General features: G+C 37.3%; 1 protein-coding gene across 1 annotated transcript; it reads left to right on the forward strand.

Annotated features, from left to right (window-relative positions):
- The first annotated feature begins 1,416 nt into the window (after positions 1-1,416).
- Positions 1,417-26,208, forward strand: dop1b (DOP1 leucine zipper like protein B). The gene is made up of 39 exons (XM_077216128.1): positions 1,417-1,596; positions 5,680-5,854; positions 7,335-7,516; positions 7,606-7,776; positions 8,157-8,346; positions 9,123-9,221; positions 9,316-9,439; positions 9,712-9,821; positions 9,910-10,021; positions 10,121-10,238; positions 10,947-11,066; positions 11,153-11,261; positions 11,337-11,546; positions 12,161-12,483; positions 13,084-13,487; positions 13,592-13,662; positions 14,370-14,567; positions 15,020-15,172; positions 15,250-15,350; positions 15,484-15,674; positions 16,600-18,268; positions 18,402-18,501; positions 18,906-19,076; positions 19,190-19,315; positions 19,412-19,546; positions 19,917-19,972; positions 20,203-20,307; positions 20,674-20,740; positions 20,838-20,991; positions 21,118-21,200; positions 21,282-21,391; positions 22,286-22,435; positions 22,608-22,669; positions 22,766-22,894; positions 22,992-23,128; positions 23,257-23,312; positions 23,392-23,529; positions 24,594-24,726; positions 24,843-26,208. The coding sequence occupies exons 2-39, from the start codon at positions 5,714-5,716 to the stop codon at positions 25,089-25,091; spliced, it is 6,957 nt and encodes a 2,318-aa protein (XP_077072243.1). The 5' UTR covers positions 1,417-1,596; positions 5,680-5,713; the 3' UTR covers positions 25,092-26,208.
- Positions 26,209-27,430: the final 1,222 nt, after the last annotated feature.

A 27,430-nucleotide genomic window follows, 5' to 3' on the forward strand; every position in this document is an offset into this window, starting at 1 on the left:
GTAATTATTCTGCCTTGATCCCTTAAACAGAGCCTAATATGTACTATGTTTTATAAAGCAGATTTTGATTATTTTAATGGCTTAAAGCCTATTCACTCAGCAATTTTAAGCTGGGGTTTCAAATATTTCTTTCACTTATTACAAAGTTTATAGGTGTCTTTTTAAATTAATCTTTATCTAAAATATATCGTGTATCTTTTATATTCACTATTATTTGAATTATAGGTTCATGAAGGTAAGATTCCTGATTTAAATTTCCTTTCACTGTCATACCCAGTATTATCTGATGGTCAAAATGTTGTGATCATAATAAACACAAGAGGGCACTAGCAACGCACAATTTGTTCATGGAAGTTTGTCTACACAAATGGTACCCCGTTAGGGGTAAATATTGTTTTTGTTCTCAATCTCCTTTGTCATGTGCTTCACTACATCCACACGTGACAGAATTCCGCTCCAAACCTGTATGAACACACAAAAATTTATTTTAAAGAATGTTGGCAATCAAACAGTGCATGGTAGCCATTGAAAAATACTATGGAAGTCAATGCTGGTTTCCAACATTCTTTAAAATATCTTCTTTTGTGTTTCTCAGCAGTCATACAGGTTTGGAGAGTAGATGATGACAACATTTTCATTTTTGGGTGAATTATCACTTTTTTTTTTCTTTTTTTCTTTTTTTTGCAGGTTTCTGTGATGGGTAAGTTTAGACGTAAGGGTTGGGTTAGGCCATAAAAATATAATTAACCTAATATAAGATCAATGAAAGTATATGCAATGTCCTCACTAGTAGTAGATAAGACTATATAGTTTGTAATGCCACCTTTACTGGGATGATGAGGAACATGAGGCAGAACTATGATGATACATTAAACTATAGGCTACTATGCTGAAAAAAAACAGGACGTATAATAATAGGCTGATTCCAACAAGGTAGTCTACAAGTTACAAAAGGTATTTGTCTGACAGTCTCTCTCTATTCATCCATCCATGTTTTCAGATGATGGTTATTGCTGCTCTACAACTCACATTAAAAGCTATTTATGGTGTAACGATGCCTAGGCAAACTAAGCGCTGTTATCACTAAATGCACCGATGGTCAGCCGCTGTAAAATGTGACATCTTGGTGCGAGAAATGTAAACAGACGACATCCTGGAAGATACCAAAGAATAGGGGTAAAGCTGACAAGGGATATAGCTGTCTATATAGCTGTCTAATAAATACCGTATTTTTGAGCAAAACTAAAACGCATACTAAGATCAATATTAGGTCTAATAACTAATGTGTATTGATATGAACACAAAATAAACTAAGAGTGCAATAAAAGTTTAAAATAATATATTCCAAAAACACCTCTTGTCATCGCCACATGGTTTGTCCCCCTCCGCCCATCAGGAAGTGTACGCAAATGACTGTTTGTTTGGTGGAAATCAGCTGAGCGATCCAATTCTAGGGTAGCTGGTTGAAGCTTTGAATATTAGTGTTCCGTACCTGTCCTCTCTTACGCTCGCTTTTTACTGTTTCCAAACTGTCGATTTATCGTTATTTGGCACGAGACCCTGTGATCTGTCGACCATCCTATTTTGCTGCATTGGGTGAGTCATTCTGGTCTTACAATATCATGACATGTCTTAATTGATGTAATAAAATATTAATGGGGAGTTTATTGTTAACAATCACTAATAGTACCTCTGTAATCATGACTTTAGTTCAAAGAGTAGATAGCTTTCATATGTATAATGCTGGTTGTCCTAACAGTAGGTGAGACAAATATAGTTTAAAAATATTATTTATTCATTCATTCATTCATTTTATAATTTATTATTTTTATTGAAATGCATTGAACCATCCAGCATAATGGCACGTGTTTCACTATGTAAAATGTGGATTGAGGATGGACAGTAATTAACGGTCAAACCAATCATATTTAGGATGAAAATGCACAGAATTGATATGATGTTCTGTGTGCCAGAAAGTCAATGGATGTAACAACAAGGACATATTTTAGTTACATAACATGGTCTCTGTTTGTTGTGTTGCTTTGCCTCACTGCTGCTTGAATGAATCTGTTGCTCAAACATTGTGAAAGGGGTATATCAGAGATCCAGCTTCCATAACCGCTGAAATGAAGGTCTATGTATTTATCACATACACACGCATATCCATTTGCTGTACATTTCTCCAGCACCCAGTGCACTGTTTTCTCTGGTATGCTGCTAAGAGAAGCACTATTAATGGCCAGATCAATAGACCAATATTATTATGTGCAACCTTGTAGACTAAATACATGGCCTAGGGAGAGCTGACTTTGTATTTGCTTTGTAGAGTGACTGAAAAATCAATCCTTTAGAAAATGGAGATTGTTCACAATATGTGGTGCATAAACGGATTACTGTAATCTGGAAATGAAAATTATAGATGACATTTACACTACAATTAAAACGGTTTTTTTTTTTAGAATTTCCTTTTAAAAGGAAATTAATTTTATCCAGCAACAAGGAGGCATTCAACTGATCAAATGTTCTTTTGTACTTTCTATTAATTAATAATAACATTATTCATCAAAGAATCATGAAAAAATATATTATGGTTTCCACAAAAATGTTGAGCAGCACAACTGTTTGCAACATTGAAAATAATAAGAAATGATACTTGAGCACCAAATCATATTATAATGATTTTTGAAGGATCATGTAAAGACTGCAGTAATAATACTCAATATTAAGCTTTGCCATTACAGGAAAAAAATACATTTTAAAATATATTAAAATAGAAAGCGACTATTTTAAATTATAAAAATATTTTACTGTATTTTTGAACCAAACAAATGCAGCATTGGTCAGCATAAGACACTTCAAAAACATTTTTAAATTATACTTAACCCAAACTTTTAAATAGTAGTGTACATGCACAGGAATATCCTGATTTTATTTCAGAATTTAGAACCACAACACGTTAACCTGATTGCTGTAAGCCAATGTTTAAGCCATGTTCCATTTTCTAAAAAATCTGAATAAGATGAACACCTTATGTACACCATGTGAACAGAACACCCTATAAGCAATAAACATTAAAATCTGCTCATTTTCAATCAAAGGTAATTCTAGTTTATTTATCACTAAAATAAACTACTATAAGGATCTCTTTACCTCCATTTTTAAATTATCATGCTCTTGTCTTTTATTCTTTAGGACATTAGTCAGAATTCATTCATTGGGTTCAATGAGTTACTGACCAAAATGTGCATCTCCAGTATTTACAGGAGAGAACACAGCAAAATAATGTACATATCTTCATTTACTTATTCAAATATTTACTTATTTTATTGAGCTGCTATTGTAATGACTGTAAGCTGCTGATGGTATTAAGAACATAAGCTAGGATAATTGTGTGAGTGTTTGTGTTTGCTATGCTGGCTTTTTAATCCTCCCCCTGCCAGACACTGAATCTATTTAATGTGTGAATAAAAGTGTACACTATAAAAAATCTTTGTAATTTTTACAGAAAAATGTTAATTGGTTAACTGTGAGTTACCTTAACCACATACAGTGAAAAACTGTAAATGTTAACATCATATTATATGTAATTTTCTTGTATCATACTGTAAAAGTTATGGTTTTTGCCAGTAAAAACTATGAATTACCATATAATTTACGGAAAAACAGTAAAAGAATATTCCCAGAATTCCCTGCATTACACATCACATAGGCTATGATTATATTATCTATACGTAATTTTGTTTTCTCTTATTTTTGTTATCAGTAATGCACATTAGGGTTTTTTGTTTTAATTTTTTTTGTTGTTCAATTTGTTTATTGCATTATATTAGTGTCATGTGTGTTACCCATGGTGTTTTTGTCTTTGTATGACCCTGTGCACCGTCTATGAATGAGTTTTGACCATGTTTTATAAACAGGTCACTTACGATGAACTCTGATTCATCATGTGGCTTTCTATTGTGCCACCTGTATTATTGTGGTGGTTATCGGGACATCTTAAGGTAAAAAGGCCGATTTTGGTTGTTAAAGTAGGTATATTACAATTATTTATATCACTTAACTAAATATATCATTATAAGTTGTAAAGTATACAGCCATTTTATAAAACTGTCAACAACAGCTGCAGTTTTTTACCGTAAAATTAACAGAATATTTTTTACAGTGCAGGAATGAAAATTAGTACTTAATATTCAGAAGCATATCAACTAGTTGGACTGGAGTTGTTGTGTATATTTCTGGGTGGTGGTAAAACTGAGAACGAAAAGATGAGAGAGCTTGGAGTAGTTGTTTAAGTAGACATAGATCATCAGATTGTTTGGGTGGGTTTGTGTTCAACAGGCACGTGTTTTGGGGCTTGCTTCTGTCTCTTAAATCCTCTGTAAATCTCTAGATGCTCATTTGATGCTCATAACGTCAGATTGTGTGTGTGTGTGTGTGTGTGTGTGTGTGTGTGTGTGTGTGTGTGTGTGTGTGTGTGTGTGTGTGTGAGAGAGAGAGAGAGAGAGAGAGAGAGAGAGAGAGAGAGAGAGATCAGGGCTTTTATCACCGGAGAGCTAACAGATGTCACCATATATAAGCAGAGACCAGTATTCTTCTACTTGTCTGTTGTTTTTTGTTCGTAGCCTATATATTTGTAATGTCTGCTTATGAGCTGGCCCACACAGAATAGACAGACATTTTTTCCTTTTTTTCTCTAATTTTGTCAGTATGTCATTTGACATAATTGGATATGTTGTTGTTATGAGTTGTTGCTCTGCAATTAATCCGTCCATTTTCCACCAGTTTGACCCATTCAGGCCGGTTTGCGAATATGATTGCATTGGACTGATTCCTCTCAAGTGACTTTTCGCCTGTATTTTGTTGTTCCCCCTGGCAAGTTTTAGAACAATGAGCTCAAGGGAGGAAAAGAGACACTGTGTCCATCTGTAATCCATTGATGTCTCTGTTGGACACTTGGACAGTATTAAAATTATTATTTATATGCTACTTATTGTCCTATTTCGTCTGGGTTTTGGTTTAAGTACTGTGCTTTTTTTAAGGAAAGTTTTAAGAAATTGAGTACTGGAGATGAAATAATATGCCATTTACACTATCATATAAAAGTTTGGGGTCAGTAAGTTTAAAAAAGGTTTTATTCAACAAGGATGCATTAAACTGAACAAAGATGACAGTACAGACTTGTACATTGAAAACAAACAAAAAAAAATTCATATAAATACTGTTCTTCCTTTGCTCTTGGTTTTTTTATCCTTTTTTTGTTGAAGGAATGTAAACTGCGATGGCCTGCTACATTATAGGTGGTGGCTGGGGTTGCCTACGCTCCTTACTCTCAATCCCAGTCTTTGTGATTATTCTGGTAACTAAAATATGACTTGGTTCAATGGGATGGGATGTAAAAGGGATAGCAGACATCTCTTTAATAAACCACACATGATTTGAGGTCATTGTATGCAGCAAACAGTTTAATACTTGGGGTTAGAGGTTTGTTCAAATCCCTAACCCTAAGCATGATCTACTTGCCTTAACATGCACCTCTATTTTACCAGCTATTTGCCTTTTGTACATTTCTCGATCAGAAATCGATTGTCATTAGCAGGATTTCACCTCACTTCATGATGCATTTCTTGTCTTTGTGTAATCATGAGTTGTAATACAGGATTTCTCTGTTTTGTCTCATAGACAGATACTGAGCATGCTGGGACATGACTGAGGCATGATGGATCCTGAGGAAGCCGAGCTTCAGAATGACTACCGTTACCGTAGTTACGGAGCTGTCATTGAGAAGGCGCTGCGGAACTTTGAATCATCTAGTGAATGGGCCGATCTCATCTCCTCACTAGGAAAACTCAACAAGGTACTTTAAAGCCTGGAGAAAACAAATCCATACATTTACTTAGATATTCAGGTTATCAGTTGCTTTGAAAAACTCTTTAAAACTTCTTTCAGCTATTAACTGATTTATGTTTTTAAAAGAGAGAATTTTGAAGAGATCCTGCCTTCTTTGTCAAATTTGTCTCCTCAACTTGCCTAGGTCAAAAACAATGGGGGAAAAAAACACCACTGAGACAGTTTTTACATCTTTCTGGGAGATATACTTATAATTGTGGCTGCACATTAAACCGTGAGAGAAGTATTTTAAAATAAAAAACAAAATGTACAGTTTGGGACACTTTACCTCCCTCTGCAAGTAGACGATGAAGTTTGCTTGGTTCAGTTCAAGATCGGTTTTCAGTTAGTTTTTTAGAGAAGTGAGAGACTTCACTTTATGATCTTCAGTCCTGTTGAATGAAGGCATTGGTTAAAACATTACTGCTTGACCTCAAACATTATGTTCAAAGTGCAGCTGATTTGAATAAGCTGAACAGGACTTGTGTACACTGTGCTTAAGTTTAGACAAGTAGTCTTCGTCTCAACCTTCCTCTCCACTTTTTAAAAAAACATTTTCATGTTAATGTGCAGATGTAAAAAAAAAACTGTTGTCTTATTTAAATTTCTTTCTTTCTCTCTATATCCCTTTATATGGCATGTGATTTTCTTGTTTGCTCAATGGGACTTTCCGGATATTATGCGAGTTACAAGACAACCTGTGTGAATATAAAAGGATTTTGTGTATTTGTTTAGATATTTGATATTTAACATGACGCTATTATCTATAATCTCTTTTATTACACACTTGAAGTATTTTCACTTTGTATAGTGAGTGACATTTTTGACGGCATGTCTTGTAAAACATGTTTCAGGTGCTGTGCAATAGCAAACTAAACCCTCTCTCTCGGTTCCTCCTCTGAGCTATTGTTGATAGTTTGTTTGAAACCTGTTCAGCAAATGTGATTGCTGAGTGAGATACGTGTTGAAGAGTGGAAAGCTAGTGACTTATGACACAAGTCTCTAGCAAGGTGCATAAGATTTTTAGATCATTTTGAAAGAAGTCTCTCACACTCACCAAGGGTGCATTTACTTGATCAAATCAATAAAAACAGTAATATTGTGAAATATTATTAAAATATTAACTTTTTATGATTTTCTATTTTAATATATTTTTAAATTAAATTTATCCGTGTGATGCAAAGCTGAATTTTCAGCATTGTTACTCTAGTCTTCAGTGTCACATGATCCTTCAGAAATCATTATAATTTAATATGATGATTTGCTGCTCAAGAAACATTTATTATTATTATTATCAATGTGGTTCTTTATATCTTTATATGTAGACATCTATGTATGTATATATATATATTGATACCGAAAAAATCATTAAAAAATGTTTTACTTTTTATTTTATTTTTGTTAAACCGTCCATCCTGCTCTCCTCTCCTGCTCACTGCATTTCTCAGGCTCTCCAGAGTAATCTGAAGTATTCTCTGTTACCACGGCGGTTGATCATCGGGAAGCGTCTGGCTCAGTGTTTGCATCCTGCCCTACCCAGTGGCGTCCATCTCAAAGCACTTGAGACCTATGAGGTCATTTTCAAAATCATCGGCACAAAATGGCTAGCAAAGGATCTCTTCATATACAGGTTGGTGTCATTGACTAATACTGAGTGAATATCACATAGAATTGTCCAGGTCATTGATCAAATCACTTGTGCGTGTGTGTACACTTCAGCTCAGGACTCTTCCCATTGCTGGGTCATGCAGCGATGTCAGTGAAGCCGGTTCTGTTGACGCTGTACGAGCGGTACTTCCTGCCCCTTCAGAAGGCACTGTTACCCAGCCTGCAAGCTTTTATAATGGGCCTGCTGCCTGGACTGGAGGAGGGCGCTGAGGTCTATGACAGGTACAACTTAACACCAATCATCAATAAATGATTCACAAGTTGACACTTCAGAGATGTGACCCTAAACTTTCCACAACATACTCACTATGGTACCAGGAACTCCTTTGCCACTCTCACTACAACTGTGCCTCAATTAATACGTAACCAATTTAACCTTAAGTGAGATTACCTTGATTATATTGGAGAAAAAGTATGTGTCCTTGTTCATTTAAACATGGGTCTTCCATAGACTTACATTAGACGAGAGCTAAAACTTATCAGAGAATATGGCCGATTTAATTTTTCCTAGGCCAAAAATCACTTTTGGCCACTACTGTATTTCCTGATAAGGCTTTGATTTCAATGTTACAAAACCCACTTCATCTTTCTTCCTGTCTAAGGACGGATGCGTTGCTTGTGAAGTTGTCGGTGTTGGTGGGTCAGTCTGTGTTTTATGGATCGCTGTGGGGTTCAGTGCTTATATGTCCTCTGGTACGGCTCCCAGCCTCACTCTTCATCGTCGCACACTTTGACCACTCAGTCACTGCTCGAGAACAGAAGTATATGCTTGGAACAGACCAGAGACTAGTGGTAAGTGTGTGTATGTGTTTGGAGATAATTCTATAACATAAAAATTGTGCATCTAAACTAAAAAGATTATTTGCATGAAAATATATACAAAAATGGACCTCTGTCAGGGTAGACAGAGTACACATTAATTTGACTTAAATGAACACAAAACTGTGATGGAAAACGTATAGTCTGTTCAACAGAATGTTGAAAATTGTAAACATTGAAAATACATTGTATATTTTAAAAAGTCATTTATTCCTTTGATGCAAAGCAATATTTTCAGCATCATTACCCCAGTCTTCAATGTCACATGATCTTTCAGAAATCATTCTAATAGGCTGATTTGGTGCTCAAGAAAACATTTATTATTATTACCAATTTTAATAAACCGTTGTGCTGCTTAATTACTTGAGGAAACCATTACACAATATTTAGGATTTTTTGATGATCAGAGTTAAAAAGATCAGCTTTTATTTGAAATAGAAATATTTTTTAACATTGTTAATGTCATAACAGTCACTTTTGATCAATTTAAAGCAGCCTTGCTTATTATTTTCTTAAAAATAAAAATAAAAAGTTTCTTGACTCCAGACTTTTGAACAGAACTTTTGTAGGGGTTGTGAAAGTTAGACATGACCTAGAACCAGTTTGACATATTGAACAGACTGTACTTTTGTTCCTCACAGCCAGACATTTGTGTCAAATTACACAGGGTGTCTCTACTCTGACTAAGCTCTGTTGTTTTGAAGGAATTGTGTAATTGATATGGACACCTCCCCATCTCTCCACTCCAGGTGAAGGCTGTTTGTCTCGCTTTACAAGACTCTAATGTTTTGGTCCAGAGAAACATGCTGGAAATCCTTCTCTACTTCTTCCCCTTCACAACATTCCAGGTTAACCCCTTTTTCTTTCTTCATGTCTTCACTCCCACCTACATTTGACATGTCCCAGACCATGTGTAAGACATTTTTTTTAAACAATCTATAGGATCCTGAGGAATGTGCCATCCCACTAAATCCAGATGAGATGATCTGTGTGGTGTCTGCTGCCTCACTCACCCTGCTCAGGAGAGATATGTCTCTAAATCGACGCCTCTATGCATGGATGCTCGGTACAGTACACAAATTGTCAGACAATTACAGAATAGCACAGAAATACTCCAATACTGTTTCATAATATAAATGGCATTTATCTATTAGAGAATAGTAATCCCATGGAAGACCATTGAATTTTTATTAAGGAAAGATATTTTAATGGATCTTTTATGGCAATCTGTCTGCTTTTCATTGTATGTAAAGTAAAAAACAATTCTCATGAGAAAAGTAAAATGTACAGGTTTGAACCAACATGGTTGAGTATATTTCTATATGTGTGTATTGTCAGGCTTAGACATCAAAGGAGGAATGGTGGCTGCAGATTCCAGTCGCTTTAACACTGTGGAGGAATACACTGCATTCTACTTCAGTACACACTCCAGAGAATTACTGGTGCAGGTATAGAAGATAACACACTCACTCAAACTGTACAAAATTCTGTGCATGCATAGTTAAAATCAACTCATATTTGATATTTTCTTCATAGGCTCTGGTAAATATTCTGAAGCAGAAAGATATAGAGGCCAACCCAGACAATCTAATAGAGTATCTCAGACCGTTTCGCATCATAATTAGCCTGTTGGACAAATCTGAGATAGGTAAAGACACCCACATGGTTGAAGTTGTAAGTTGTAAAATGCTTTACTTTGGCCCTATTTGACATTATTACTCATGTCTCCGCATTCTCTCATTTACAGGGCCATTGGTGTTGTCGGATGTGCTGCTGGAGGTGGTCAGAGCCTTTTACAGCTACTGTAAAGTGATGCTGGGAGAGGATAATCACAACACCAGCCTTAGTGGCAGCCAACTCAACAGGTCAGAGAGAAGAATTCAGTGCTCATATTTTCACAGTGGACAAGTCTTCCTGTAGCTTAGCTTAGCTGGTAGATAATTATACCTGCAATACCGACATCATGATTTTGATTCCTAGAGAACACAAATAATGTCAGGGTCCCGATATAACAGTCATTTGAAAATATATATTGTTATATTTTATATTATATTACATTTTAATTCACTATGAGTGGATATACACTACCGTTCAAAAGTTTGGGGTCAGTTTTTTTCTTAAGTGAATTCTTGTATTTAGCAAGGATGCATTAAATTGATAAAAAGTGACAATACAGATTTTTATTTTAGCTTTTTTATTTACTTTTTATCAAAGAATCATGGTTTCCACAAAAATAATAATATGCAGTACAACCATTTTCAACATTGATAGTAATGAGAAATGCTTTTGAGCACCAAATCAGCACATTAGATTGATTTCTGAAGGATCATATGACACAAAGGCTGGTGAAAAATTCATCTTTGCCATAACAGGAATAATTTACTTTAAATTGTAATACTATTTCACAATATTTTTGATAAATGCAGTCTTGGTGAGCATAAGAGACTTCTTTCAAAAACATTAAAATATCTCACCGACCCCAAACTTTTGAATGGTAGAATAAATGTACAAGATGAGTAAATAATACGCAAATGAACACTGTTTCTAATTGTTGATTATCTACTCGTTTGCAGTAAAATCAAGGAGAATAAAACCGCCTCAGAGATTATAAAGACTGTCAATATGCTTGTGAATGCCATGAGCAGCAATTATCTCTGGCACTACATGACAAGGCATTTCCAAATCTCTCTCAGGTAAACACACGCAAACTCATAATTAACTGCATTACGTGAACATGAAAATAGAATTATGTCAACCTAATGTTATGGTTGTTTCTCAGCTCACTGAGTGATCCGGACGGGAAGGGTCCATTTAAAGACTGGAGCAGCCCTCCTTCAGTGACTGAACTTTCAACACTCATTATCTTCCTGTTGGATGTTATTCCTTTGGTATGATCTTGTGATTCATCTTTGGACAACATTTTTTTAAACTTTTGGTCTGATTTGGTCTGGCTTTCTTTTTAGGAACTCTATGCAGAGATTCAAACGCAATACCTGCCACAGATGCTAGGCAACATGCTGCAGTCGCTGCATAGTCACATGACTTCCCTCAGCCTACAGGAGCTCACACAGGCCATGAGAGCATGTTTTAAAGTGCTCAGTAAGATCCAGATGCCGGTGGCTTATATGGACATGGAGGCCGAATCGCAGACACAAGATGTGGAGCAAACACAGGTCAGTTTTACTGTAACTACCGTAAAGATTGGCGTTTGTAAAATGTTTTTTTAAATGTTTTTAAAAGAAGTCTCTTATGCTCACCAAGGCTGCATTTATTACAGTAAAAACAGAAAAATTGTGAAATATTATTACAAATTTAAATAACTGTTTTCTATTTGAATATATATTTTTTTTAAAATTTCAGCAATCATTACTCTAGTCCTCAGAAGTCATTCTAATATGCTGATTTGGTGCTCAAGAAACATTTCTTATTATTAGCAGTGTTGAAATTAAAAATGTCGATATTTTTGGGGAAACTATGATAAAAAAAATTCAGGATTCTTTAATGAATAGAAGGTATAAAATAAGCGCATTTATTTAACAATGTAAAAGTCTTTATAGTCAATTTCTTTCTTTCTTTCTTTCTTTCTTTCTTTCTTTCTTTCTTTCTTTCTTTCATTAACCCCCAGTTTTTGAGCTGAATTTTTGAGCTGTAGTTTAAATGTTTGGGCCACTGCATTTAGTATATAATGACAGTTTTAATAATCAGCTTATATCCTGATGCCATTCATATTATGGGTTGGAAATGGGTGTGTATTAAATGGGCTCTGTTTTTGTTTTGTACAATATAGATTGTGATGACTGGCAACATCAAAGTCAAAGAAAGTGACCAGGTGAATAGTAACCATGACGGCAGCACTAGTGAGGTCTGTCTGAACGGACAGGAGCCCCAGGAGGCAGAGCCAGGTGAAGCTCCGTACCCTCCTTTGCGCTCTGAAGACAGTGGATTAGGCCTGAGCGCGTCTCCATCTGAACTGCACCTTCTACCAGGCTGTAATTTATCAGAAGCTGCTTCTGAGGTGAACTCTGAAGCAGAAGACGTGTGGAAAAGAGGAGGAACTATAGAAAACATGTCCAAATGTGTGCAGGATATACTGGCATCTGTTATCACAAGGTAAATTTACAAATTCAGTGCATACTGTGTGTGCCCAATAAGCATATTTTCAGTAAGCATAGAATACCGGAATTACTTGCTATATTTGCATATACAATCAGAACACCTAGCAAGAAAAAATATATTCCAGATTGCAATGAACTTGTCTTGACTTTTCATTTGCCGTGTAAATTCTCCAAAATTTGATTTTAACATATCCAGTTTAATATAATTAAATATGGCTTTGTATATTACAAATATTGTTGGCTCTTTGACAAAGTGCTTTTGTTACACTTTTGTAAGTCACTTTGGATAAAACTAAAGCATCTGCTAAAATTCCAATGGATTTAGAAGATTTTATTAATTACATGACTATTTCAGGTCTAAAAATCACACTTTTCTCATATAGCTCATAAAACCAGGTTTTTAAAGTCCATAGGAATCCTGGTTGTTCAAAGAATTTTTTTTTTTTTTTTTTTGCTTATTTTAAATCATTTGAGGTCATCTTGAGGCCCTCTTGGAAGTTTGTTGAATTCTGTCTCTGCAACTAACAGTAAGCATACGTGTACATGCTTTCTTTTTCTCTCTGTCTCACTCGCATTCACTTCCTGTATCTCTCAGGCATTTGTTAGATGTCGTGGATCCAGAGAAGAAGAAGAAACAGGACGAAGCCAATCAGCTAGATCCTAATGCTTCTCCTAGGGGCAGTAAACGGTCTCCATTGAAACGGAAAGGCAGCCGGGACTTGGGTCTTATTAAAGACAGACTTGCTGAGTTCTTCAACCCTAGTAAACTGAGGATCCATGCCCTTCATGGGTCTTCTAGGGATGGGGTTAAAGACCACAGACCAGTAGAGTTGGAGTGGATGGGAAGTTTCCAGTCAAAGGGCAAAGGGGAGATTTCAGAGTTGTGCCGCCAGGCCTTCACTGTGGTCTGCCAGCTTCTCCTGGAATGCACAACTTTTCCTGTGTATTTTACTGAGGAAGAGAACCAAGACCTTCACACATCTATGTTCAACAAGACAGGTGAATAAAGGAATTGTATTCCAATACTACATTTATCTATGCTGATATAACATGTCACAGCACTTGAATGTGTTCTTTTATAAACTGATTGTTTCTCTCCTCAGATATAGAGGGAAGCCTTCCTGAGTGGCTGAGGTCCTTGATGACTCTGTGTTGCCTGACGAAAGACTACCAGGTACACAAGTACTTAAAGTTGGAGATTGAAAGGGATAGTTCACCCAAAAATTGTCATAATTTACTCACCCTCGTGTCATTTCAAACCTGTAGGGATTTCTCTCTTCTGTGGAACGCAAAAGTATATCTAAAAAAATATATCTGTGTTTTCTACGATAGAATGAAATGGACTCGAAAGTTGTTTGGTTCTCAAAGTTCTTCAAAATATCTTCTTTTGTGTTCTGTTGAGCAAAAGAAATCTAAACAGGTTTGAAAAGACATGAATGGAACAGATGACATTCATTATTCATAAACAAAGACATTGAGGTTGTAATGTCAGTTAGTTGTTAATGCATGTTCATTGTATTGTGACATTATTGTCTGTTATTCTGTTAAAATTATTTCCAACCTTAATTTTTTTTAAAACATTTTAAAATAAGCTACATGTCCACGAACTCCATCTTCCAGTGTTCTGAGAAACAGGTAGCCCCGCCCCCAAACTCACTCTATTGGTCCAAATTTGACCTGTCAAACAGAGCAATGTTTTGATAGCGATGCACAGTTTACACTCTTCACTCTTCAGGAGAGTCAGACTACGAATAGCTTACTTAGAGTTGCCTCTGCACAATGAATTGGGATAGGACATTATTTTTACTATATCTTTTATTGTCACATTCTGACAGCTAAATCATTTGATAATATTTTTTTTTATTATTTATGTGTCTTTAGGTGCAACATGTTGCTATCTCCTCTTTGTTGGAGCTGATCAATCACTCTCAGTCTTTAGCCCTCGTCATTAAGGATAAAAACCAGCGTTATAAGAACTCTGATGCTAACCCACTGAGCGGACAGCTGCAAATGGTCACCCTGCCACCCATCTACCCAGCTGTTCTCAAAACTCTGGAGGATTCCACAGACTTTTACCTGGTAAGGCACAATATGATTAACAGGTGGAATTTCTTATAGCTTGTTCTGTCGTGAATGAGAAATGTATAAAATAGAAAGGGTAATTCTAGAGACATTACAAGGGTCAGGAGATGGACCACTATTTTTATTCTTTTTTATGTATTGAAGTTCTGAAATTCAGTTTAAAGAGACAATTTCATGCATGCATGTTAGATGGACCAGAAAAATGTTTTTTTAGTATGATTTGAGCTAAAGAAGCAACATTTATGATACCCAAACTTTACTGATTTGACACGTTATTAAACCTTTAACGTGACTGTTTTAATAACATATTATGAGATTTCAGTCTTTCTCCATTCAAGTAGATAGGAATTGTAAAATAGCTGCCTGTGGGTTTTATCAAGATGGCCGCTGAGTGATCTGATTTCCTTAAAGTGACTTTGGTTATTGTCTTCACTTCAATTCTCTTGTAGCGTGTATCTCAGGTGTTATGGGCTCAGTTAGACACAGAGCGTAGAGAGCATCATGTATCTTGTGTGGAGCTCTTCTATCGGCTTCACTGCTTGGCTCCGTCTGCATCCATCTGCGAGGGCATCATCTGCTTAGGTTTACTCAGTGTGGACAAGGTACTGGGGAAACCTCATTTAATACATTTTACAAACATTTAGCCGAAACATTTTTTAAATAATCTGTGTCATTTTAGGTTGTGTGTCTGGAGGCGCTCCACAGGTTCTCAGTTTTGTGGCACCTGACAAGAGAGATCCAGACAAATCGCAGCACTTCTCTCAACCGCTCCTTTGACAGGTTTATACACCATATTCCTTATGTAATTATTTATAGAAATATTATATTATATAATATTTCTTCCTTTATAATATTCTCCCACAATTCTGTGCCATAACCACTCAATGATCTCTATATCTTTCTGTTTTCTCAGGTCTTTGTTTGTGGTATTAGATAGATTGAACAATCAGGATGGTAGTGTAAGGGCCGCAGCACAGAACTGGTTGGTGCGGGCTCTTTCCCTCAGTGATGTGGTCCGTATCTTGGAGCCAGTGCTACTCTTACTGTTGGACCCGAAAACACAGAGATCACCGATACAAAGCGTCAAACAGAATCTCTCTTTTGGTATGGAGTCAATACACACAAACCAGATCAATACACACATAGGTACCTGAGCTTGAGTTTGGGAGTAAAATTTTCAGGGTCTTACATTGTAGTATAAAAACTGAAATGATACAAAATTAAGTATCACAATTTCAAATCAAATAATTAGTAATAGAAATTTAACTTAAATTGTGTTGGCAATCATAATACAGAGTAAACTGGACTGTACCTTTACATCTAAAATAATCAATATAGTAATTTTCACAAATAGTGTTGAAGACGAAGTTCATTCTGGTTCTTGATATGTACACTGCTATTCCAAAGTTTGGGGTCAGTAAGGTTTTTTTTAAAGAAATTATTACTTCTACTCAGCAAGGATGCATTAAATTGGTTACAACTGACAACAAAAAAGTGACCCTTTTTCGAAGGAGATCCTGGGATTTTTTATGACCACAGATAGTCAGGACCTTACATTTATAGTGTAACATTATAATGGTTTATATTTAAAATGTTACAAAAGATTTATATTTCAAATAAATGCGTTTATTTTGAACTTTCTATCAGAGCATCCTGAAAAAATATTTCCATAAAAATATTAAGCAGCACAACTGTTTTTAACACTGATATTAATAAGAAATGTTTTTTGAGCAGCAAAACAAGCATATTATAATGATTTCTGAGGGATCATGTGTCACTGAAGACTGGAGTAATGGCTGCTGAAAATCACAGGACTAAATTACATTTTTTATATATATATATATATATATATATATATATATATATATATATATATATATATATACATATGTATGTAAGTTAAAGTATGGAGCGCCTTGCCAATTGAAATGTTTGTTTGTAATGTAATACATTATTTTAGGGCAATGGAAATTATGAATTTAATATATATATATTCTTGGTGTCTGATTCTACTGTATATGTGATTTAGGTAATGTAAAGTCACTGAGCTGGAGAGACAAATCCATCACAAAAAGTGCTGAAGACAACATGACGCCTAGTTGCCAAACAGAAGAAAGCTTTGTTAGTCACATCACCATAGTAGACCGTGAAGCACTGTGGGTGGAGTTGGAACGAGATCCAGATCTAACACCCAAAGACTCCCCAAAAATGTCCCGGAGTGAGAGTGAAGAGACTGAGGGAGAGGACGAAGAAGTAGAGGAAGAAGAGGAAAGTGAACACACCGAATCTGCAGACACAAGTGGTGCTCAGAACTCCACCGAAAACTCCACCTCAAGCTCCGCCCCTTACTTACAGCGTCATGACGATGGTAGCATAGGGGAGGAGGGTGTGGCCATCGGCCTACAGAGGGTGGATTCAGAACGAACGCAGGTTTCAGATTCGCTCTCAAGTGATGAAGACGATGGGCAGTTGGAGGCCATGGCCAAATCCCGGATGCTGAAGCGACGGCGGGAGAAACGTGAGGCAGTGGATTCACTGTTCCGCCATGTTCTACTCTATAAGCAGCAGTACGAGAGCAGGAGAATTCTCTATGCCTTCACTATTTTAGAGACCATCCTCCGGACAAGCGCAGGGCCATTTGTGGAGGCTTTATCCAGTACTTCTCTGGACTGCAGCTCCATTGCCCATCTCAACCTCATCCAGAACCTTCTGCAGAGGCACCGTCAGGCTCAGGATGGTGGCAGCTTCTATGGGCAATTGCAGATCTCAACTCCACCAAGTGGAGCTACTCCTGACCCATCCCAGTCATTGTCTTCTCCTCTCCATTCACCACCTTCTCCTTCTTCTCCACCAACTCTCCTTCTAGAGCTACTCACCTGCCTTTGCATGCGCTATCTCCGCTCTCACTATCCCTCCTATGCTAGCGTTCCCAATTGCCAACTCCAGGCCAATCGGGAGGTGCAGGTGAAAAGCGTGGAGGTACTGACTGAGTTGATGATCCAGTTGGTGAGGGTGGCCCAGCAAGCTCAAATTGGCGAGGCAAAGGGAACTGCTAGTCTGGAGGCTGTCCGCAACCTTCTTTGGGGCTACAAGGTACAACAGTACGTCCTTCTAACACTTTCCGCCTCCATGTATGTCTGCCAGAGAGCTGATCGGCCCGACCAGCACACGTTGCCTGAAGAAGACCAAGGAGAAGATGGAGGGGAGATCTCAGAAGAGAGCCTGATCAACTTTGGCCGGGATGGGACCTGGGCTGAGCACCCACTCCAGATTGCCCTACTGAAGCTTCTGAAGGTTCTTATTGTATTGGAGCACCACGTGTGTCCACCACACTCCAAGTCACAAGATCACAATCAAAGCCATTCCAACCCACCGCGACGTGCAGAACGACCCTCCTCAGCCTTGGCTCGAGAGTGGCAAACAGCTGTGATGTTTCAGCAATCCATCAAAGCAGTGCGTTACATAGTCAGTCAGCCTATCACCGCTCAGGGTATGTTTGTGTCAGCAGCAGCCCGAGCTTTGCACCCACAGTATGGCTGCGCCATGCACCCAGCCTGGGTGACTCTGCTGTGTGAAGTTCTGCCTTATTTAGGACGATCACTGGCCATCATTGTATCACCCATAATTGCCCAGATCTGCAGGAACCTGGATGAACTGGTTAAACAGCACGAGCACGATGGAATCAAGGCTTCACATAAGTAAATAATGTGTGTGGTTGTTTGTGTGAGAGTGGGTGCACATGAAGTGTCTGATAAGGTGTAAATACTTACATGTTGTTGTTTTGTTGCAACGATAGCTTGAATTGGGCTTATATTTTGTGGCTTTCTTTAGTGGTACCTTAAAGAGGGAGAACATAGCGCCTGACTATCCTTTGACACTACTGGAAGGTCTGACCACTATCACACACTACTGTCTTCTAGACCACAAGAAAGTAAGATATACAAGCACCCGTTAAAGAAAATAGTGGCAGATCCTGGCATAGGTGACATAGACATTTGCCTACTGAGGCAAAATCCTCCTATGTGACTCTCATAGCTCTCAAGGTCTGTTCACACTGACTACATTTCTGAATCTGAAGTTGCAAAGTTACTGTACTGTTGGTTGCTAGTAGGAGTATAGCATTGTGGGTTCTTTTGCAAAAACTGTTTGCACCATAAAATTCAACCAAATACACCAGTTTTCCTGATAAACATCCATATACAGTTGTAGTTACAATCAAGTCTGATCTTGCCATGGACATTAAAAATGTCAGGATCACCACTGAGCATGTTAGAATACTTCAAATGTGACACTAATGTGACTTATGTTAATTTATTTTTTTTTTGGTGCCTGTAGACAGCTGCTGGTTGTGATGTTCCAGACCTACGAAATGCTAGCAATGCCATTCTGGAGGAGTTTCCACACATGATTAGCAGCATGGCCTTACTCTGGGGTGTGGTCAAAGGCTGTGACTCCTCCCGTAGCAGCAGAGCCTCACCCACCTCTGTGTACTTTAAAGGCACAAAGGTATATCTCATACTTGAATAAACTAAAATGTTTTATACAATTTTCTTTACTTAAACATCATGCCGTCTTGTTTACTGCTTAATGGTGCGTATATATGTTTTTGTTCTCTGTAGATCTTGAGGCAAAAGGTTCTGGAGTACTTAATGCCATTGACTCAGCAGTTTGGGGTGCAGGTCATGGCCTCTGTGGCTGCTGTATGGAGTAGCAGGAAGAGCCGCAAAAGACTTTCCAGAAATAAGGTTAACAATAGCTATCAGAATGCAAAAATGACATTATGTCATACAATAGCCTACTGGAATGATGTTTTTAAATTTTGTTTTTAAATTCATGCATAGATTTTACCAGATGCTAGCAATTCTCAAATGACCTTGGTGGATCTTGTGAAGGCACTAAACACACTCCGTACGGACACCATACTGCAGCTCATCAGAGAGGTGGTGAAGAAACCTCATCAGATCAAAGGAGACCAGGTATTGCACTCACACACGTTCACTTAGCTATCTAAATGAGGATATTTCATAGACTTTTATTGTTTTTATATACAGCTAGTTATAAAAACTATAACCTAACCTTAAAATAAAACTTTCTCCATTTTTACAATTTAAAAAAACATTTTATTAATTTTGTATCATTTATACAAATACGTATGTCCCCAAAAGGTGATTTTTGTCAGAGTTAGCTCACTTCTGGTTATAAATTAGTCCCCAAAATATGGTTAGGTGGGTACACACAGACACACACACACACACACACACACACACACACACACACACACACACACAGATATTTAACTATAGAATTACATCATGTATTAACCTCCACTCTCTTTCTCATTATCAGAAGACTACTTTAGTTGACATTCCAATGCTACAGTTCAGTTACGTCTACATTCAAAGGTAAAAGTTCCCATTGACATCATTCTCGAATTGTACTTTATCTTATTTGCTATCATATAATGTATTTTACTGTTAAATGACCATAGCCCAGTGAGATGTTGTAATCCAGTTTAAGCAAATGGCTAAAGATGTTGTTTACTGTACATTTGAAGATTCAGCCTTGACTGTATTGTTCTGCACGGCAGACGTTTTTAGTGTAGATGGTAATGTCCTTGGTCTTTTTTTTGCAGTCTCACCGCTCAAGCTCTTCAGGAGAACATCAATCCTCTTCTCTGTCTGCTCAGAGAATCTGCCCAGCTTAACCTAGCCCCTCCTGGACACTTCTTGCTCCTCGGGTGAATAAACTAACGTGGTCACTATTACATTTGCTCATAGAGATTTGAACAAACCTTAACCTTAAATATTAACATTTGGTGCGCAAATTTACCAGCCTAAAACCACCTAGCAACCACGTTGCAACATACTAATAACAAAATCAGAACACCTAGCAACCACATTACAATGTCCTGGAAATCCCTCATGACACCTGCATCGCCTAGTTGTTTAATGCAACATTTAAAAAAAGGCAGTCAGAAAACTCTTATAGATAAATAAGAGCTCTTATTAATTACATGAAACAATTATTGTTCTTGTTATATACTAGGTAAAGGAAGGTAAAGTTTCTTTTGAAATACTGATATCTGTTTATTTTACTGTTGCAGCATCCTTAATGACTGTGTAAATAGACTTCCCAATATCGACAACAAGAGAGATACTAAAGAACTGCAGGTAGGACAGATACAGCAAGAGATTTTGTTGATCTAGAATTATGTTGATAATGTAGAAATGTCAAAATATGTTTACATAGTAATTGTACCCTCAACAGGAAGTGAGCCAGCGCATACTAGAAGCGGTGGGAGCTGTGGCAGGCTCATCTCTTGAACAGACTAGCTGGCTGAGCCGTAACCTGGAAGTGAAAGCACAGCCTCAAGTCTGTCCTCAGGGAGATGAAGATGACCATGATGGCAATGAGTTTGAGGGTAAACCTATGCAGAAATTCATATAATGCCCATTGCTGTATTGCCAACATTTGAAATTAATAATGCCTAGCTGTATTATCTACTTTGAAACAGAGGTAGACATTATTTTCATGTCTTTTCTCTCAGAGTGTGCAGGCCAGGGTAGCACTATGGTGTCATCTTCAGTGCCATCTGTATTCAGTGTACAAGCTCTGGTTCTGCTGGCTGAGGTAAGAGACATGCGGTGAAATTGGTTGAAGAAATGCAACAGATTACCAGAGTGTTCTCATTTGTGCTCATTGTGTTTGTAGGTTCTGGCTCCTCTTTTGGACATGGTCTATCGCAGTGATGAGAAGGAGAAAGCTGTGCCTCTCATTTCCCGTCTTATGTATTATGTTTTTCCCTATCTAAAAAATCACAGGTGAGTATGCCAAAGAAGCACTTCAGTTGAAATTATACAATAGTTGCTAATACTGCTTAGTATTTTATTAAGAAGCTTTGTTCTATTTATTGTCATATGACAATGGTGTCAGATCATTTTCATTTAAAACTAGGGGTGTGATGAGATCTTGCGATATTAAAACGTGCCAATATTTCTTGTTGATGTGAAAAGCTGTTTTGCGATATCAGTATCGAGTTGAGTTTTTGGCAAAACATTTTACAGTGCTTGCATTATAATGTTCTGTCTTTTAGTGCATATGATAATTAATACTCAGATAGTAGAACTTAAGTGACATTCATTACAAGATGATTAGTTACAACATTTCAAAATGCACCTGCATTGTTTTGCATTTTGTGAATTTCAGTTTAATAGGACTATTTTTCCAGTCATATATTTTGTCATTGAAGAATTATTCAAAATAGTGTTAAATTATCGTCTTGTATCGTCTCATCTGTAGGGTTGGGTACCAAACTCTGTACTTTTAATGGCACCCACCAACCGAATTACGTCTGCACTACCGAGTACCGATTCACATTAAATCAAACGGTGCCAAATTTCGGTACCTGAGAATGCACTTTTTATGAATATTCAAACATCACAGACAATGGCTGATAGCGACCAAGGCAATTCTGGCATAATGTCAATAGCAATCCTATAAATGACTTACAGTTTCTTTACAGTTATTGATGTAAACATCCCTAATGTACCGAAAAAAGGTACCGTTGGGTACTGACACCGAATGTAGACGGTTAAAATGTAGATGATACCTAACCCTGATCATGAGATAAGTGTATCATCACACCCCTATTTAGAACTCTTACTCACTTTTGTTGTATCCATAGCTGTTTCTCAATTCATTTCTCTATCTCTCAGTGCCTATAACATGCCTAGTTTCTGTGCGGGTGCTCAGTTGTTGAGCAATCTGAGTGGATATGCCTACACTAAACGAGCGTGGAAGAAAGAGGTGCTGGAACTCTTCATGGACCCAATGTTTTTCACAATGGAGTCCTCATGTTCCTGCCAGTAAGATGGATACTTACACAACACTGTCAATTTTATTCTGGTTTAAACTAGTGGTTTTTATCAAGTCATGCGCAAAAATCAAACTAGTCAAATAGTTTGTGTGGCCTATATGTAGACTGCTGGGCCTACTAGTTTGTTTTTGAAGCCACTAAACTCTCATATTGTGCTTTAGTTGGAGATCCATCGTAGACCATCTTCTGACTCATGAGAAAACAATGTTCAAAGACTTGATGAGTGAGTATATGTACATATTTCTGCTTTAGACAGTCATTTGTTGTATGATCAGTGTGTTGATTTGTATTGTGTGGGTTCATGTTGTACCATATGCAGGCATGCAGAGCAGTTCTTTAAAGCTCTTCAACAGCGCTGAGCAGAAGCCCATGCTACTGAAACGACAGGCTTTTGCCATTTTTAGCGGAGAGAATGACCAGTACCACTTCTATTTGCCTCTCATACAAGGTATCACTGAATCTGTGTGGAAAACAAATATAGGTTACTTGTAATGTAGCATAGGAAAAATTTCAAGCTAACACTTTCTTCATCAAATATATTCTAGAGCGTCTAACAGAGAACCTGCGTGTGGGACAGACTCCATCAGTGTCAGCTCAGATGTTCCTCATGTTCCGTGTTCTCCTGTTGAGGATCTCACCACAACATCTCACCTCTCTCTGGCCAATCATGGTCACTGAGCTGGTAAGAAATATGCCAGTGGTCCTCTCCTCACAAAGAGTATTTGTTCTTTGTGTTCAAATGCTTCATCAGTTGTTTTAAATGTTTTTTTTAGTTGGGTGCAGTTTGAAAATTTATGTTGAATATTTCAGATACGCATTTTTAACCGCCTTGAGAAGACACTGCTGGATGACAAAGAAGTTTCAAAGTGAGTCTTCCTTTATGGCAAATTGCTGTCTGTATATATTTTTCACTCAATTTTCATGGAAAAAATCTTTCTGTTTCAGGAGTAAATTGCGAAGTGGCCATGACAAGAATGGTCTACTGTGCTACCCTCAGGCAGAGCTGGACATGTACTTGTCAGCCTGCAAGTTCCTGGACACCTCTGTGTCCTTCCCTCCAGAGCAGATGCCTCTGTTTCAAATGTGAGACTCATGTGAACTGTGTGTATGCATGTACTCTTGCCATACCTGTGAAAAATGACGAGAAACTGTTTAATTGAGCATTATTATAGATGTTTTTATGAATTATTATATATTATATATTATATTATATATTATATTATATATGTCAATTTTTTGTTTACTTAAACTTCTAAAGAACAGAAGCAGTGGTTGGACATTCTCCAATGGTCAAATGACCAAACACTGTTCTGTTAAAATTGAACTTAATAAGAAATGTTTCTACATTAGAATGATTTCTGAAAGATCATGTGACACTGAAGATTGAAGTAATGGCTGCTCAAAAATTTAAGCTTTGCAGTTACATGAATAAATTATATTTTAAAATATATAGAAGTAGAAAATGTTTTTTTTAAATGGTGATAATATTTAACCATTTTTTGTGTTTTTGATCAAATAAATGCAACCTTGGTAAACATAAGACACCTCTTTCAAAAACAATAAAAAGTCTTACCGGTCTTACGGTATTGTACGTGGGGGTAAAAGGGTTAATTCACCCAAATATTACAAAATTACATTATCATTTACTTGCCCTCAAGTCTTTTAAAGCCGTTGTTCTCCATACAATGAAAATGGGCATGGTATATAGCACACAATTCAGACTACTTTTATCAATTTTATTCCACTTCTATCATTTTGTGGAGCTTGGCAATATAAATTATTACCCATTTTCATAGTATGGAAAATAAAATGGCTCAGACATTCTGCAAAATATTTTCTTGTGTTCCACGGAGGAAAAAACAAAATGTCTTAAATATTCATTTTCTTTACGCAACTAACCTCACAAACACATTTTATTTAAGGTACAGGCACCTTCTATTAATATAACATGGTGAACTTCTTATTAGGTCTTTTGAGCTAAGTGGACTGTCATAGCTGTCGTAACATTGGCAGCTGTCAGTAATAGATCATTAGGTTCTGTTTTATTTCTAGGTGACCTGTCATGCGTGGCCCAACATAAATGACTTCATATATGCTAAAATTTACTGTACATGACCTCTTAATGACTTGCCAATATTTATTTATAGGTATCGCTGGGCTTTCATTCCTGAAGTAGATGTTGACCGTTATGATGGACCAGGAAACACTCTGCTGGAAGGCGAACAAGAATGTAAACCCCATATTGTTAGGATACTGGATGGAATACACCGACGCTATGGGGTAAGATCTCCTTACACAGGACATGCATCTGACTCAGCACCACCAAACCTAAGGATGGTGCATTTTCACAAGTAAACCCAATTGTCAGTTTATAAATATCTTGGCTTTGTGTTCAGGAGCTGAATGGAACAGCGGGAGAGTCGGGCACAGATCGATTGGTGTTTCCTTTGCTAACACTGCGTTCCCTCTGCTCCATCGTGGATCTTGTGCCATTCTTCAGCACCCTCTGCTGCTCTTTTAATGGCTCCTCCGCACACCTCCCACATAATGCTGCTGTGGACTACCCACCGCCCAGCAGTGATCAGGTCATGAAACGCCTAGAGAACATCATTGAAGGAGAGTTCCTCGATGGAATGGACAGTTAGATGATAGACCACATTCTCAAATTCTGCATTTGCTTTTGTAATTTATGTAATTTGTTTCTCTTCGAACACAAAAGTGCAGTGAAGTTTCATTGTAGCATTATAGTTTACATTTAAATGCATAAAGGTCCCTGCTAATTTTCTTATGATCTTAATCAATGCACGTTAAGCTGTTGAAGGTCTCTATGACCATTTGTGTACGCTGTGAATGTATATCATCTTTGTATTTTAATTTGGCTTAATGTGGGCTTTCCAAGCATTCTGTTCATTTTGTGAACATTCCATTATTTATTTTTTTACTAAATGAGCCAAAATAATGATTATTTGGCCATGTTTCAACGGCCATAATGATCACAACAAACAGATAATTTATTGTCTGGTCCATTGCATTTTTCAGTTGTGTGTAGGGCTGTCAGTCATTTCTTGACTTAAAATCCCTTTGCAGTATTTTTGCTTCCTGACAAATTTCCTTTCCCCTGTATAGCTCCCATCTATCTGTTGAAAATTATAGTCTTGTTTATCTACCAGTATCTATTTAAAAGACTTTGTTGCTTTCAGTATGTCTTTTATTCTGCTATATTTCCTCACTTGCTTTAAGGATAATATGTCTTTATTCTTATGTGGATATTGAATGTCTTCTTTTACTCTGTGTAGAATTAATATTACAACAATGGAATTGTGACATATTTTTATTTCTGTACCTAAGGGAATGTTTTTGATCCATATTTGTGTTCTTCATCATCTCAAGGACCTCAAGGATGTTTTATGCTGTTGCTTTAATTTTAGAGTGCACCTGATTTGGCAAGTATAGTTCGTCTCTAATGTTACTGCTAGTATGCTATCTTGCCCTTTGATTGAAGTGCCTAAAAATAAACGCTCTAATTATGAAACATCTTTGCTTGTTCTGTAGTTGCTATATGCAATTGTACCACAGAAACAGGCAAATGAGAAACTTATATTTCCCATTAATAGCTACTATTTCAGTGATATCAGAATTCAGTGATTTGTTCTCTTGAATGTAGACTTTTTTTTTGCGGAAAAGCAATGTTAATGCTTATTAAAGTGAATTATTTTATGTGTATGTTCTGCACATCTGAATAAAATGACTCAGAATAATAAAGTTATGTTGCCTGGTGTTTGTGTTTTTATCACTTAGATTAGATTTCTTAGATGTCCTTAAGTTGTTTTATTGGTTAGTTCCTTTCGACCTTAATCCTCTGATGGTCTTTGGTAATATTAGACCACAATATGGTATGTATGTGTTGAGGATTTGTCGCACACTCTACAACCCGGTTCCTTAGAGACGTCGGATTCAGTGGTCAAGAGTTGCGTCGCACAGTAAAGAACTGATCTGAAGCAGCAGAGAGGAGCAGCAACAGGCTGTGGTTGAGATGGAAAGATTCTGGCTTGCTGTGTACAGGCCGCCACGCTACAGTTTCGAAGATTTCTTGAAAAACTCAAAGAGTCTGTTGGTTTAGTTGTATAGTTTGCATAGTAGTTACAGTTATTACGTCCTGTGTATTTTGCGTGAATGAGGATTGGTGTTTGGACAGATATTGTGTTTTGCGGTAGTATGCCATTCGGTACCGTTGCCACTGACCTGCTTTAACGACTGGCAGTGGGGCTCGACAGCCTTAGTCAAACGAGTTGGCGCATATGGTCGGGTTGCGGAGAGATTGTGGGTAGGACACATGTGAACTACGAGGAAGGAACAACCTCAGAAGCAGGATGTAAAGGTCAGTAAGCTGGGCTGAGTAGAGTGGGGGACGGAGGGGGTGACTCTGGGACGCCAGATTCACTGTCGAGCCCTCTTGAGGTGTCGTGGGCTAGTCGATGAAACACTGAGGACGGAAGGTGCTCACTTGAAGACCCTAGAGATGTCCCCTATTCAGCTCAATCCAGACGGTTGTCATGCTGATACACTGGGGAGACCACACCGTGGTTGCAGCCGTTGTGTGTGCTGACACGCCAAATACCCTGCAGCCATTAACACCAGACAGAAGGAGATTCACATCACCAGCTGGAAAGAGGCGTAAATGGATGGAGAAGCATAGGTTATTGTACGTTTTAGTTAGTGCTTATCTTGGCGAAAGTCGAGTACAATTCAGCATGAAGTTTTTAACATCTAATCTCGTGTAATGGAAATCATGTATTGAATAAAAAACAAAATGTGGACATGATTCTAAAAGGGGAAATGGTCTTAGAAAATAGTCACACTTTTGATCCACCTTACTGCATGAATTACCACCATGAATGGGAAAATACAGAGCAATTTTTTGGGGTACAATCCACAAAAAAACATCTGCCAAGTTGATTAGTCTTTGATAATGTCTAAATACTTA

The sequence above is a fragment of the Siphateles boraxobius genome, unplaced genomic scaffold (genome assembly GCF_051911475.1).
Source record: "Siphateles boraxobius isolate OS27281-9 unplaced genomic scaffold, OSU_SipBor_1 7, whole genome shotgun sequence".
Classification (NCBI taxonomy): domain Eukaryota; kingdom Metazoa; phylum Chordata; class Actinopteri; order Cypriniformes; family Leuciscidae; genus Siphateles; species Siphateles boraxobius.

Excerpts from the sequence above, each read along its gene's own strand:
- dop1b (XM_077216128.1), top strand. The coding sequence starts at position 5,714 with ATGATGGATCCTGAGGAAGCCGAGCTTCAGAATGACTACCGTTACCGT. Across the intron at positions 20,992-21,117 it reads TGATGGCAATGAGTTTGAGG|AGTGTGCAGGCCAGGGTAGC; the intron begins GTAAACCTATGC and ends CTTTTCTCTCAG. Across the intron at positions 23,129-23,256 it reads CAATCATGGTCACTGAGCTG|ATACGCATTTTTAACCGCCT; the intron begins GTAAGAAATATG and ends TGAATATTTCAG.